General features: G+C 37.4%; 2 protein-coding genes across 17 annotated transcripts in view; both read right to left on the bottom strand.

Annotated features, from left to right (window-relative positions):
• IPO11 (importin 11) overlaps positions 1-15,235 on the bottom strand; it is an 820,387-nt gene that overhangs the window by 640,719 nt on the left and 164,433 nt on the right. For 2 of the 16 annotated variants that reach the window (XR_014831438.1, XM_021077045.2), the window contains one exon: positions 5,502-6,491. The exons of the other annotated variants lie outside the window; for them this stretch is intronic. Coding sequence is in view for 1 of the 2 variants with exons in the window: in XM_021077045.2 (XP_020932704.1) it covers positions 6,470-6,491 (22 nt within the window). In the remaining variant the exon portion in view is untranslated. Of the gene's footprint in view, positions 1-5,501; positions 6,492-15,235 lie in introns of those variants that run through there. 16 annotated transcript variants of the gene reach the window in all.
• LRRC70 (leucine rich repeat containing 70) lies at positions 5,502-8,107 on the bottom strand. The gene is made up of 2 exons (XM_085002405.1): positions 8,043-8,107; positions 5,502-7,544 (listed from the first exon to the last, which is right to left on the bottom strand). The coding sequence occupies exon 2, from the start codon at positions 7,531-7,533 to the stop codon at positions 5,638-5,640; it is 1,896 nt and encodes a 631-aa protein (XP_084858531.1). The 5' UTR covers positions 7,534-7,544; positions 8,043-8,107; the 3' UTR covers positions 5,502-5,637.

Here is a 15,235-nt window from a genome sequence, read left to right as displayed (position 1 = left end):
TGGGGTTGGAGGCATAATCTCACTGTTATAAATGTTGGACACTGTTGAAAACGGAACTATACAATAAGTAATCACAAGGTAGTCATGAATACATATTTTTGGGACTAATGAAAAAAAGACAACTTTGCTAACATTACTAAAGTTATATAAAGAGGTACTTGTGGCTTAGTATTAAATTCCTAGAGAAGTACTATATGTCACACAGCTTAGACCAAAATGCAGATAATATGCTCTGGAAAACAGTACTGCATGATCAGAAGGAGAATTTGTAATGATGAAAACACTGATGGAAAAGATTTACCTGAAGCATTTGAATAAAATTTTAACATGAAACAGGGAAAATAATCCTTCTGAAGTATTATTTTACATTATTTTATTTTTTTCCTTTATAGGGCCCCACCTGTGGCATAGGTAAGTTCCCAGGCTTAGTGCTGAGTCACAACTGCAGCTGCCAGCCGACATCACAGCCACAGCAATGCCAGATCTGGAACCTACACTGCAGCTTACGGCAACTCTGGATCCTTAACCCACTAAGCAAGGCCAGGGATCGAAGTTGCATCCTCATGGATACTAGTCAGATTCTTAACCCACTGAGCTACAACAGGAACTCCTACATTCTTTTAAAATATGTGCAGTTAAAGTAAAAATATCATAGACATTGGACTATCTTGTTACAACTTTGAAAATACAACGTATTCAAGCTGACCAAAAAAAAAATCTTTTGTAGTTTTTCCTTTAGGGAAAATGGGTAATCACCTCCCATTTAGAAGTGCCTTGGGCCAGCTTACTGCCAAATTCCTCCTAAATACTGCTAGCACTCACAATGACCTCTCTGAGCTTTGCAATCCTAGTATACCTGCATCCTTCTCATTCACTCTTGGCAGTCTCACAAGCATCTCAAACTTAAGATAGCCAACACCAAACTTTTGAGTGCCTTCCCAACAGAAACAAACCAAAACAAGATAATCAAAGCCAGGCTCTCTACCAGTTGCCCTTATCTGACTGAGTAAAGAACAATTCTATCCATCCAGTGACTCAGGCCAGAAACCTGGGATTCAGTTTTGACCTTTCTTTTCATTTACCCTTCCAACACAAAATTTATCATCAAATTCTATCACATTTATCTTTGAAATTTGTCTGCTTCTACTTGTCTATATTCCTTCTGTGAACAGTATGCTGCAAGTCAACTTTGTCTCTAGTTTGAACTACTGCATAATTTCTCAATTGAGCATCTTTTCACTCTTGGCTTCTTCTAATTCATTTTCTACACAGTGGACCAGAGTGCTCTTTTGCAAAATCTGATCATCTTTCCCTTGCTTTGAAGCAAGGGTTTAACATTTCAATAACTTTCCATTATATATTAAAGTCCAAACTCCTAATTATGGTTCTCACAGCCCCTATTTGACCTGGTTGATGCCTACCTCTCAGTGACCTCATCTTAACTTCACACTACTCTCCAGCTATACCACCCCCTTTTTTTTTTTCTTTTTTCCAGATTAATGCTTTCTAGCCTTAGGATGTTCACTGAAGGATTCCATCTGCTAAGAACACTATTGCCTAAATTTACCTGATTAGTTACATTTACAATAAAAAAGTCCAGGTGGGTATGAACCTATAATGGGGAAAAACCCCTCAGATTGTCACTTTCCCAGTATTTTTCCCTACTATATTTCTTTCTTCTGGGTGAGTCTTCTTTACTCACAGAACCTTTACTTCTGATTACCAAATGTGTGGAGGTTTTTCCCAAAAGCAATTCTCTGTGACACTAGCTGACTCTACTGATCTACCTGGAGATAGTTCCATATCCCACAGTTAAGGTCTCAGACCCACAAGACCACACCCTACTCTCCTGCCCGGTCCCTCAGATGCCAGAGATTGCAATGACCCGTCCCGAGGTTCAATTAATTTGCTAGAGCAGATCAGAGAATTTAGGGAAATAACATTTTACTAGGTTACTAAAGGATCTGATAAAGGATAGGGATGAACATCCAGATGAAGAGCTGCAAAGGATGAGGCCTGGGAGGGTCCTCAGCATAGAAGCTCAGTCCCTCTCAGGGTGGATGTGTTCCCTCACCTGGAAACACCACGGAACACCTACTACTGGGATTTTATGGAGAATTCCTTACATGGGGATGTTCAATTATTGACTCCATTTCCAGCTCATCTCCCCTCTCTGGAAAACATGGGGTGAACCTGAAAATTCTAAGCTTCTAACTATGGCTTGATATCTGGGGTGTGACCCCCGCCACCCAGAAGCCCACCCCAAAGTCACCTCTTTAGAACAAAAGATGCTCCTATTGTTCTCAACCACTTAGCAAATTACAAGGGGATCAGGAGCTGTGTACCAAAAACCAGGGGTAGAAACCAACACATTTTTTTTCTTCAATCTTGCAGGTCCTCATTCTAGAAGACAGTGCCTAAGGAGGCTTTCAGAGATGAGAAGGAAATGACTGAAGAAAAAGGGGTTTTTGGAAAGTCAAAACATGAGGAAACTGCATGAGAATATAAAAAATTTTGCTCCATGGGATCACAAACAAAATACAAAGAAAATGTGAACTTAGATACTAAGCCTTGGAATTAAGGCTAGAAATAGAATATCATAGAAGGTAGCTGGCAACGAGTAAGTTTTTCCAAAGCCAATATCCAAACTAAGAAGAGGCAAGGATTTATCCTCATGTACTGGGAACTCAAGAGATATGGAAAGATACAGAAATTAAAGAAAAGCATTATACACTACAACTACATACTACTTATGATAAAAAGAAACTACTTCTACTAAAATATATCTACTATACCACATGATGCCTCAGGAGTCAGAAACAACGAAATAAGGTGCATTTGGACCAGAAGCAAGCATTCTATCCATTTCTCTCACTCACGCACTTTCACCACCATATTTCTCTTTTAACCACAGGGCTTTCTGTGTTAAGGTATGCAGCCACAAGAGCCTACCAACTTCAGTAGAGTGACAGCTAGAGATAAAGAGCACATTTTAAAAACTATACTTGAGACACCATGATACTGAAAAAAGTGGGCCTACTACCTTATGACTATTGTTCCATAACTGTGAAATCATTAACAAAGTAGATAATAATTTGAGAAAACTAATGCATATCCCTTCCCACTCAGCTAAGGCCTCATCAGAAAGTCCAGTAACAGAAAAGAAAATACAATTTTTTTTTTTTTTTTTTTTTTTTGGCTTTTTAGGGCCGCACCGATGGCATATGGAAGTTCCCAGGCTAGGGGCTGAACTGGAGCTACAGCTGCTGTCCTATGCCATAGCCACAGCAACAACAGATCTGAGCCTCCACTACAACCTGCACCACAGATCATGGCAACGCCAGATCCTTAATCCACTGAGTGAGGCCAGAGATTGAACCTGCATCTTCATGGATACTAGTCGGATTCGTTTCCACTGTGCCACAATGGGAAGTCCAGAAAAATACAAGTTTTAATAAAAAAAAAAAAAATGGGTCTTAGGAGAAAAAAAATTAAGTTACTGTTCAGTGGGAAGCGGATATAAACAAAGCCTAACCAGTAAACAGAACAACCTTCTCTTTGGTTTCCCACATCCCATTCCTTTTCCTCTTAGTCCAAAGCAGCACAACATATCACAAGTCCATGCATGTGATTTCCAGTCTGGCCCAGGAACAGAAGACAAGCAAAGGAGTGGGATCCCTATAACAAGAAAGAACATTCAGTCCGATAGAATGTGGGGAAGTATATGCAGGACCAACTTGGTAGGAAGACTTAACGTCAAAACTGATTTTCAAAACCTTGTAAAAGGTTTCCTAGGCTTTCTTCTTGTTTTCAAAACTCTTTAAGGGTCACCAAGGGTAACTTATGGCTAAAGGGGGCAGGTGGGGGGTGGGGATGGGAGGGATGGACTGGGGGTTTGGGATTGGCATTGCATATTGGCCAACAGGGACCTACTGTATAACACAATGAACTCTACCCAATACTCTGTGATAATCTACGTGGGAAAAGAACCTGAAAGAGAATGGATGTGTGTATATGTATGACTGAATCACTTTGCAGTACAACAGAAATTATCACAGCCATGTAAATCAACTATACTTCAATAAAACTTGGGAAAAAATATGGCAAATTTTACTGTTTTTACTGTGGTGCAGGTAAGATAATGGAGTAGAAATGCCCTAATTACACGTGGATCCTCCTCATGTGGGTCCTCCTCCTTGACCTAAGTGGTGGTTAAAACAGGTTATCTACTTCTGTATGTGGTTTATAAAAGTTTTTTACAAAGTTGTGTATAGTCTAAGGGTAAAGACTTGCCCAAGCCAAAAGCCTAACATTTGATTTTTCCCTTACCTGCCACCCTGCAGCCAATCACCAAGGCACCTTCCAAAGTAGCTCTAGAACCTATCCATCTCCTCTGCTACTACCCCGGTCCAGGCCTCTCTAGTCCTGTGCCCTCCAAGAAGAGTGCACTTGCAGTTTGTATTTGCCAAATGCTAAATGTTTAAAATAATCATTAAATGTGCAGCCAGACAGCAGCCATTTGTTACTCTCAACAATGACTAAACTCGTTCCATGGCTCCCTGTTATCCTAGAGAAAGACATCAAATTATAACATCCTTTATCATCTGATCTTTCCAGTTGCAAATCTTACAACACCACTCACAACTCTAGTTGGACTGAATTTTATTTCCTAAAAAGCACTATTCTTTCTATTTCTTCAGCCCTTCTGATATGATATTACCTCTACCTATTAGATCCCTTTCACTGGGCTAATTTCTGCTTATCCCTCATGATCTGGTTTCAATGCACTTTTCTCATAAAGGCATCTCTCACTTCTATGTATTTTATCCAAGACAGTGCCTTCACGTCAAGTACTTACCACACCATACAGTAACCATGTGTCTGTCTCCTCCTCCACATTGTAAGCTCTACCAAGAATAGGAACCATGTCTATGCTATTCACAATTATAGTCCTAGTATCCAGGCAGCAGTATAGTAGGAAATTAAAAGCATGGGCTCTGAAACCAGATCTAAAAAGTGTCACAAGCTGGAGTTCCCATTGTGGCTCAGCGGGTTAAGAATCCAACTAGTATCCATGAGGATGTGGGTTCGATCCCTGGCCTCGCTGCTTAGTGGGTTAAGGATCTGGGACTGCTGCAATTTGCGGCTTAGGTCACAGATGTAGCTTGGATTCCGTGTTGCTGTGGCTGTGGCGAAGGCCTGCAACTGCAGCTCTGATTCGAGCCCTAGCCTGGGAACTTCCATATGCCACACGTGTGGTCTTAAAAAAAAGAAAACACGAAAAAAAAAGTGCCACAAACTGTCAGAATTTGGGACAGTTTCTTAAACTCACTCTGCCTAGGTTTCCTTACTTGTAAAGTGTAGGCAGATTACCTTATAAAGGATTAAATATTGTATGTGAAGTATTTAGCATAGTGCTTGGTATGCAGAGATGTTACCTATTATTACTTAATATAGCACCTATCAAAAAATATTTGCTGAATGAATACAGTATTCACAAATTATGAAAAACATATATTTATTAATACTAAGCTCATATAGTTCATTATATAGCCAAATAAAGTCTAAAATTCTATAAGGAGGCTTCAGCTTATTCATGTCCACAACTCTGAGGTTTTCTTATAGCCAATATTTAAATTACAGAGCAGAATGTTCAAAGAGAATGACCTGCGCTTCACTTTCAGGAACAATTTGTTTATGAAGTCGAATCTGCTCCAAACCAGGGCCTTCTAGAGAATTTGGAGAAGTGCTACAAAATGAAGCTGTTACATTATACCTTGCTGACTGATAAAAGCTGTAGTATTCAAGTCTATTGTCCCCTGAGTTTTCTGGTGCCTTTAGTTTTTGTTTAAACTGAACAACTTTGTAGATCAAAAAAACGATTAAAACACAAGCTAAAATAAAAAAAGCTAGCAAAATGTCAAAAGCCTCATTCAACTTTTCAACTTCTTGTGTACAAATTAGGGATGTTTTCCCTGACACCGAAGCAGCATCAACTGGTAGAGCACTGTTTTTTTCCAAGTTCAAGTTAACAGGAGAAGTAAGCTGTATCTGCACAGGTAACACTGCAGTAGTCTCTAATGGATTACCAAAGGCATTCTCTTGAAAAAATCTACTGGCAGGTGAAGTACGAATTCGTTCCCAGAAAGTAACGCTTTCATTGTTTTCCAAATGTTTCCCATCTGTGGTTATTCTATGCCAGGCCATCATTAACGCAGTGGTCTTGTGATGAATATGGAGAGATTTTATAGCCCAAGCTCTGGATGCATTTGTTGAAGATGTAACACAATTTGTAAAGTCAGTCCATTTAATATAATGCAATGCTCTGCCACGCATGGATGGGGGACTCTGACAATAGATGTTTAGAGTAATGGCGGAAGATGCTAGCCAGTCGCGAAGACCCAATAGTTTGCAGTTACATTCCCAAGGATTAGAATTTGCCTGAAGATGAGTCAATGAAGACAATGGCTTAAGGACCCTTGGATGTAAGTCTGTAAGATTATTAAATGACAAGTTAAGGATCTTCAAAGATGCTCCCATGTTTTCAAATGTATCATTATCAATACTGATTATTCTGTTTCTATCTAATTTAAGGTAAATTAAATTCTTTAACAAGCTAAATGTGTCAGAATTTAAATTTTCTAAATCATTATGACTTAAAATCAGATACCTAAGATTATTAATTCCATTAAATCCATTCCTAGTAACATTTTTAATTCCTGAATTTTTTAGGAGGAGATATTCCAAGTTGACAAGTCCCTTAAATGCAAAGGGCTGTATTGCTTCAATATGGTTATGAGACAAAGAAAGTCTTTTAAGACTCTTAAGTATTTCAAAAGCATTTGAAGGTACTTTTGTTAAATTATTGCCTTCTAGATACAAACAATTCAGGTTTTCAAGGTGTTGAAAGCCTGAGTCTGATATCCTCAAAATTTTATTATTTGATAAATCAAGTATCCGAAGAGCAACCATACCAACAAACGTACCACTCCCAAGGATAGTGAGGCGATTTCTCTGTAGATTTAAGTACTGAACTGAAACTAGATCATGAAACACTCCTCTTGGAACAAAAGATATTTGATTAGACTGTAAATATAAATTACGAAGATTGGAAAGTCCTTCAAATATTCCAGGATCCAAGCGTTTTATAAAATTATTATTTAAATATAGAAAATAAAGATGCCTCAAATGAACAAAAGCTTTTGGATATACATACACAATGCTGGAATTATCCAAATATAATGCTATAAGAGAATGAAGTCCAGTTAACTCATTTTCATTTATATGAGATATATTATTTCCAGTCAGATACAGAAAAACTGTACTTTCAGGAAACTTCTTAGGAATGCTTGAAAGGCCTAAGTTACGGCAGTTAATTTGTCTCCCAGTGCAGAGCTGGCAAACAGACGAACATCCAAGTATCTCTTTATGGAACAATAATACAAGATAACAGGCAACAAGTAGAAACAGTCGGAGGCAAAGGAGAGAAAAACGTACTCCACACATAGCCCTGTTCTTGGTTTTTCTGTTCATATCAAATTTGTCTATAAAAAGAAAAGGTAAAACTTTAAATCATCACAAAGTTCTTTAAATGAAAGTTTTATACTACTAGAAATACTGTACTGTATTTTATTAGGATCAGCCAATAATACTAAATATCATAAATCATACAATGGTGATAACATAAAACAATAAATTTGAAATATGTTCTAGAATTATTAGCAGCTCCAAGCCTTTAAGCCACTGTTTGACAAAATGATGATTCAAATTTAATGAACTGCAAAATAAAATGTTTTCTAAGTTAATTTAAAATATTACAATTGACTATAACAAAAGTGACAAATGATGATGCAGGGACAAAGATTTTGAATATAATATGTCCCTTTATCAACTTAAAGTCTAACATCAATTAAACAACAGTATAATTTAGAAAAACACAAATTCATTACAAAACAATTAAAATCTCTTTAAACTACAATATTTTACAAACCAAATTATTTTTGGTTTCAGCTAAAAGTTCATATGTAAATAAATAATCTTACCAAGAACAGGAAATTCATATTATTAACACTCGGATGATTCAAATAAAGGTTTTCTTTCTAAATCTGAAGAACATTTCTAAACTGCATTTCTTTTTGTGGTGCTGTTGACTTCCACCCCTCAACTTTTTTTTTTTTTTTTTAAAGTCACAATTTGCTCAGGAAACACCACTCTTCACATTGGTTCCTCCACACTCAGTGTGTAAAACAGAGGTTGCCATGGATACAGGAAACTGAGAGACAGGAAGTAATGTTATCTGTGTTTCAAAAGTATTGTTAAGAGGAAATCTCAGGAACTTATTTTTTCAAAATGTGGTTCACTTGAGTTTTCCTAATGCACAACTAAATATTTCATAACTTTAAAAATAAAAGTATTTTTTTTAAACATGAAAAACTTTAAATATTCAGAATTAACAAACTTTACATATATCAACAACAAACAGCTATCAAGTGGAGAAAGCAAGTTCAAATAAGATGTAAATAGAGTAATTTTTGTGATTTTCTAAATGCATAGAATATTTTATACTATTTGAATATATAGTAAATTTCAATTTTGTTTTATTCCTTAAAAAAATGGCAGCAAAAACAAGTAACTTAAAATGGTGAGCAAAAATACTGCTATACACTATCTCTTGTGTTCTTATTTATTTAATTTATTTATAACTCTTTTTTTTGGCCATACCCTGTGGCATGTGGAAGTTCCTAAGCCAGTAACTGAACTGCTACAGTGACAATGTTGGATCCTCAACCTGCTCTGCCACAAAAGAACTCTCTGTACTCTTCTTCTGTAATTAAAAAAAGATTGAACATGCAACCCACATGTTTTTTGCAGCACTATTTGCAATAGCCAAGACATGGAAACAACCTAAATACCCATCAACGTTTACAGATGGCCAACAAGCACATGAAAAAAATGCTCAACATCACTAATTATTAGAGAAGTGCAAATCAAAACTACTGAGGTACCCCACCTCACACCTGTCAGAATGGCGATCATTAACAAGTCAACAAATAACAAATGCTGGAGAGGATGTGGAGAAAAGGGAACCCTCCTACACTGTTGGTGGGAATGTAAATTGGTACAACCACTATGGAAAACAGTATGGAGGTACCTCAGAAAACTAAATATACAACTACCATATGACCCAGCAATCCCATTCTTGGGCATATATCCAGACAAAACTTTCGTTGAAAAAGACACATGCACCCCTATGTTCATTGCAACATTATTCACAATAGCCAAGACATGGAAACAACCTAAATGTCCACTGACAGATGAATGCATTAAGAAGATGTGGTATACATACACAATGGAATACTACTTAGCCATAAAAAAGAACAAAATACTGCCACTTACAGCAACATGGATGGAACCAGAGACTTTCATACTAAGTGACAGAAAAACAAATACCATATAATATCGTTTATGTCTGGAATCTAATATATGGCACAAATGAACCTTTCCACAAAAAAGTAACTCATGAACTTGGAGAACAGACTTGTGGTTGCCAAGGGGGATGGCAAGAGAGTGGGAGGGACTGAGAGTTTGGGGTTAGCAGATGCAAAGTACTGCATTTGGAGTGGATAAGCAATGAGATCCTGCTGTATAGCACAGGGAACTATATCTAGTCACTTGTGATGAAACATGATGGAGGATAATGGGAGAAAAATAATATATATTGGGTCACTTTACTGTACAGTAGAAATTGACAGGATACTATAAACCAGCTATAATAGAAAAAATAAAAATCATAATAAATAAATTAAATAAATATCCATCAACAGATGAATGAATTAAGAAGATGTGGTACATGTATACAATGGAATACTACTTAGCTATAAAGGGACAAAACAATGCCATTTGCAGCAACATGGATACAACCAGAGACTCTCATACTAAGTGAATTCAGAAAGAGAAAATCAAATACCTTAAGACATAACTTATATGTGGAATCTAAAATGTAGCACAAATGAACCTATCTATAAAACAGAAACAGACTCACAGATATGAAGAATAGACTTGTGGTTGTCAAAGGGGAGGGGGAGAGAGTGGGATGAATGGGAGTTTGGGGTTAGTATTTTTAATCTATTACATTTAGACTGGATAAGCAATGAAATGCCACTGCATAGCACAGGGAACTATATCCATAGCACAGGGAACTATATCCAATCTCTTATGACAGAACATGATGGTAGATAATGTGATAAAAGGAATATACAGGAGTTCTCCGTTGTAGCTCAGCGGTAATGAACCAGACTAGTATTCATGAGAATACAGGTTCAATCCCTGGACTTGCTCAGTGGGTTAAGGATCTAGCATTGCCATGAGCTGTGGTATAGGTCACAGATGTGGCTCGCATCCTGCGTTGCTGTGGCTCTGGCATAGGCAGGCAGCTATAGCTCCAATTCGACCCCTAGCCTGTGAACTTGTGCATGCTGTAGGTGTAAATATATATACATACATATATATATGACTGGGTCACTATGGATGAAATTGGCAGAACATATTAAATCAACCACACTGTGATAAAATTTTTTTTAAAAGATTGGACCATAAAAAATGCTGAATACTACCAATTAGTACTTTAATACATTAAGTTCTAAAAATGATATCAGGTTGCATATCAAATTACTGACAAAGGTTATCTCTGATAAGAAACATTGGGGAGAGTAAAAGAGGCCCTTTAAGGACTTTTTACCATGTATACATCTGAATTAATTTGAAGTATTTTATTTTATCTTTTTCAATTGAAGTATAGTTCATTAACAATGCTGTTCATTTGAATCTTTTACAATAAAAATGTATCTGCACATAATGCAACTTTTTATTTCTATTTATTTATTTACTTTCATCTTTTGAGGGCTGCACTCGCAGCATATGGAGGTTCCCAGGCTAGGGGTCTAATTAGAGGTATAGCTGCCGGCTGACACAACAGCCACAGCAATGCCAGATCTGAGCTATATCTGCGACCTACACCACAGCTCACGGCAACGCCAGATTCTTAACCCACTGAGTGAGGCCAGGGATCAAACCTGCAACCTCATGGTTCCTAGTCAGATTCATTTCTGCTGCGCCATGACGGGAAGTCCCCATAATGTAATATTTTAAAGTAAAGATTTAAAGAGTTGGTATAAACTGTTTATATTATGCATTGTTTAGTCATTAATTTTCCAAAAATCTGACTGCTTAAGCTTTCTAATATGACTTTTGTTAACATTACTAATACCCTGATAACACACTTAAAATATCAGTAATAATATATATATAATTGTATAACTCCCTTTGATATTAAAGCAGGTTTATTTAACATCAACACTACAACTCCTTCAGATAATACTATTTCCATATTAATATTTTGTTAATACCCTGCACTTTCTTTCAATGACAACCAAAAAATCAGAGGTACATACTAGATAGCAGACCTTTATCAAAATGATTTACAAATTTTCATAATTATCATTTGTGGCTGTCTATTTTATAGATACAGAAATTAGGTATAGAAAACAACCACCAAGAAACCAAATGACAGATAAATGACATGGATTAGAGGTAAAGATGAAACAATAGCTAGGTTTTTCAAGTCCATTTTGTTATATATTTTCAATAAACATATAAAGTAGAATAAAGCATGTCTCAGTGATTTCTCAATTGTGTAATACAAGTTAAAGAATTATGATGGGGTTTATGACATGTTACCCCCGAATATAGCACCTTGGCATGTTGCATATTTTAAGCTGAAGGAGTCTGAACACTGAGCATAAGCAGGAAGTTCTCTCTCTGATCTCTCCCACCCCAGCCACACGCTCATACTCCGTGTCCTTGTCCCCTTTTTCAAAGTTGTTAAATCTTCAAGTGAGAGGTGCCTTCTCTATAATGGGAAGAAGAAAGCATCTTTATCTCCAAAGAAAAAAAGACTCTGAGAAGAATACAAGCAAATAGGACTTGGAAGATTTTTCACCCTGACTTACTATACCTACCCCACACCCTTTCCCTTGTCATATCTTTCCATGACTTGCTAAGTCTGCATCCAGCACAGCATAAAAGCACATAAGGTTTGGAATTCTCTTGTGGCACAGTAGGTTTGACCCCTGGCCCAGGAATTTCCACACAACCACAGGTGTGGGGGAAGAAAAAAAAATTTTAAATGGTTTCTTTGCATCTTCATCTCCTGATGAAGCCTCCTATGCCACGTAAAACTTACTAGAAATACACAGAGCAGACAAAAATACTTATTATTAGACCTCGGAAGTAAAATTTTTAGAAAATTACACCCAGTAAAAGTGATAGAATAAAATAATCTTGTATTTCTCAAATTGTAAAAACTGAGGTAAACCATTAAGTGACTACAACACACAATACATCTAAACAACACCTTGTTGCTCTCAGGCTGATACTAAGAAAATTCTGATATCCAGAAAAACTAAGGTTAGCTTTTCTGTTCACTGAGGAATTGCTACTCTTAGAGACAACCCATCACTACTAACAAAGAAAGAAGAAATCAAAACCTTTAAAAAGCGGATGCAATAACAGAATTCAGAAACCTCTTCATCCTTCTTGCTTGACATATAATCAATTAGGAGCAAAACTAGCTGTTCAAGCTGTAGATAAGAACTCAAGTTTCCCAGCTTCCCACTACACTTAAAGGATGGTACATTTCTCTGTGCTTTAGGTACTTTAATTTCACAGCAATTTGTATTATTTAGGTAATTTTAAATCTTCTCATGAGCTTTAAATCCTGTAACACATTTAATAAAATCATATATCTCCAATGCATAACAATTCTCCCCAATCTGAATTTTGACATTTTGAAATTGCTTTGGAATAACAAATCAAAATGGTTCCTCATATCCCTTTTCTCATTCCTATTAACATTCATTAGAACTATTTCTGAGGAGTTCCCATTGTGGCTCAGCAGTTAATGAACCCGACCAGTATTCATGAGGACATGGGTTTGATCCTGGCACTGATTAGTGGGTGTGGCTGTGAGCTGTGGTATAGGTTGCAGACATGCGGCTCAGATACCAAGTTGCTGCGGTTGTGGCATATGCCAGCAGCTACAGCTCTGATTCAACCCTTGGCCTGGGAATCTCCATATGCCGGGGTGCAGCCCTAAAAAGACAAAAATAAATAAAAAAAATAAAAAATAAAAAAAAAAAGAACTATTTCCCAACATGAAGCATCCTAAATAGGCTTCCTCCCTTTTCTTTCCAGGCAATTGGCTCACAACTATTTTTCTCTCATTCTCATCGCTGAACCTTCTTTCGTACTGTCTCTGTCTTTACATGATCTCATGTTTCAGGTTTCAACATGTATCTACTTCTTCTCCATTCAGCAATTCCATCAGAAGTACAATACATAAATAAGAGAATAACTGTTTAAGCACCATCTTTTTTTTTTTTTTTTTGTCTTTTGTCTTTTGTTGTTGTTGTTGTTGTTGCTATTTCTTGGGCCGCTCCCACAGCATATGGAGGTTCCCAGGCTAGGGGTTGAATCGGAGCTGTAGCCACCGGCCTACGCCAGAGCCACAGCAACGCGGGATCCGAGCCGCGTCTGCAACCTACACCACAGCTCACGGCAACGCCGGATCGTTAACCCGCTGAGCAAGGGCAGGGACCGAACCCGCGACCTCATGGTTCCTAGTCGGATTCGTTAACCACTGCGCCACGACGGGAACTCCCTAAGCACCATCTTTAATATATTCACCATGTACATTATTTAGACTTATGGTATCTATGTATAAACTTATCAAGATGGGCTTACATGTTAAGAATGGTTTACAATAGCAGTTACTGATCTTACTATGGATCTTAAAAGTCATTTTCGGATCCTAAAATCAAGAGAATCAAAATTTTAAATGAGCAGCTCCCATTGTGGCCCAGCAGCAACGAATCTGACTAGTATCCATGAGGATGCAGGTTCAATCGCTGGCCCTGCTCAGTGGATTAAGGATCTGGTGTTGCCATGAGCTGCAGTGTAGGTCAGATACGGTTCAGATCTGGCATTGCTACGGTTGTGGCATAGGCCAGCAGCTGCTACTCCGATTTGACCCCTAGCCTGGAAACTTCCATGTGCCACAGGTGCATCCCTAAAAAGATTAAAAAAAAAAAAATTACAGTAATGTACACTCGCAATAGTCAAATTTACTTTAAGTAAATTAATAAATAAAAGTTTTTTCCCACTCCTGGGAATCTATTCAGAGAAAACCATGACTTGAAAAGACACATGTACTTCAATGTTCATTGCAGCACTATTTTCTTTTCTTTCTTTCTTTCTTTCTTTTTTTTTTTGCTATTTCTTTGGGCCGCTTCTGTGGCATATGGAGGTTCCCAGGCTAGCGGTCTAATCAGAGCTGTAGCCACCGGCCTACGCCAGAGCCACAGCAACACGGGATCTGAGCCGTGTCTGCAACCTACACCACAGCTCACGGCAACGCCGGATGGTTAACCCACTGAGCAAGGACAGGGACCGAACCGGCAACCTCATGGTTCCTAGTTGGGATTCGTTAACCACTGCGCCGCGACGGGAACTCCTGCTGCACTATTTTCAATAGCCAAGACATGGAAACAACCTAAATGTCCATTGACAGAGGAATGGATCAAGAAGATGTGGTACATATACACAATGGAATATTACTCAGCCATTAAAAGGAACAAAATACCTGCATTTTTAGCAACATGGATGGACCTAGAAATTATCATGCTAAGTGAAGTCAGTCAGACAATGAGACACCAACATCAAATGCTTTCACTGACATGTGGAATCTGAAAAAAGGACACAATGAACTTCTTTGCAGAACAGATACTGACTCACAGACTTTGAAAAACTTATGATTTCCAAAGGAGACAGTTTGGGGGGTAGGGGGATGCACTGGGGTTGTGGGATGGAAATCCTATAAAATTGGATTGTGATGATCATTGTACAACTATAAATGTAATAAATTCATTGAATAATAAAAAAAATAAAAATAAAAACCTAAAAAAAATTTTCTAAAGTCATTTTAGAATACAAATACAAATATTTGATAAGTAAAATACATATAAAAAATTACTAGACAAACACTTGTTTGATTTATAATCACAAATAGTTTTATGGAGGGAAAATTTTGAATGGAGAGAAGGGAACCTTCCTACACTGTTGGTGGGAATATGAATTGGTGCAATTACTATGGAAAACATTCTGCAGGTTCCTTAAAACA

Source organism: Sus scrofa, chromosome 16 (assembly GCF_054392235.1).
Source record: "Sus scrofa isolate SSC_HxYL_T2T_F1_AM1 chromosome 16, Sscrofa_HxYL_maternal_Yorkshire_Landrace_v2.0, whole genome shotgun sequence".
Classification (NCBI taxonomy): domain Eukaryota; kingdom Metazoa; phylum Chordata; class Mammalia; order Artiodactyla; family Suidae; genus Sus; species Sus scrofa.
Note: the sequence above shows the minus strand (reverse complement) of the source record. Positions and strands in the feature narration are given on the sequence as shown.

Excerpts from the sequence above, each read along its gene's own strand:
- LRRC70 (XM_085002405.1), bottom strand. The coding sequence starts at position 7,533 with ATGAACAGAAAAACCAAGAACAGGGCTATGTGTGGAGTACGTTTTTCT.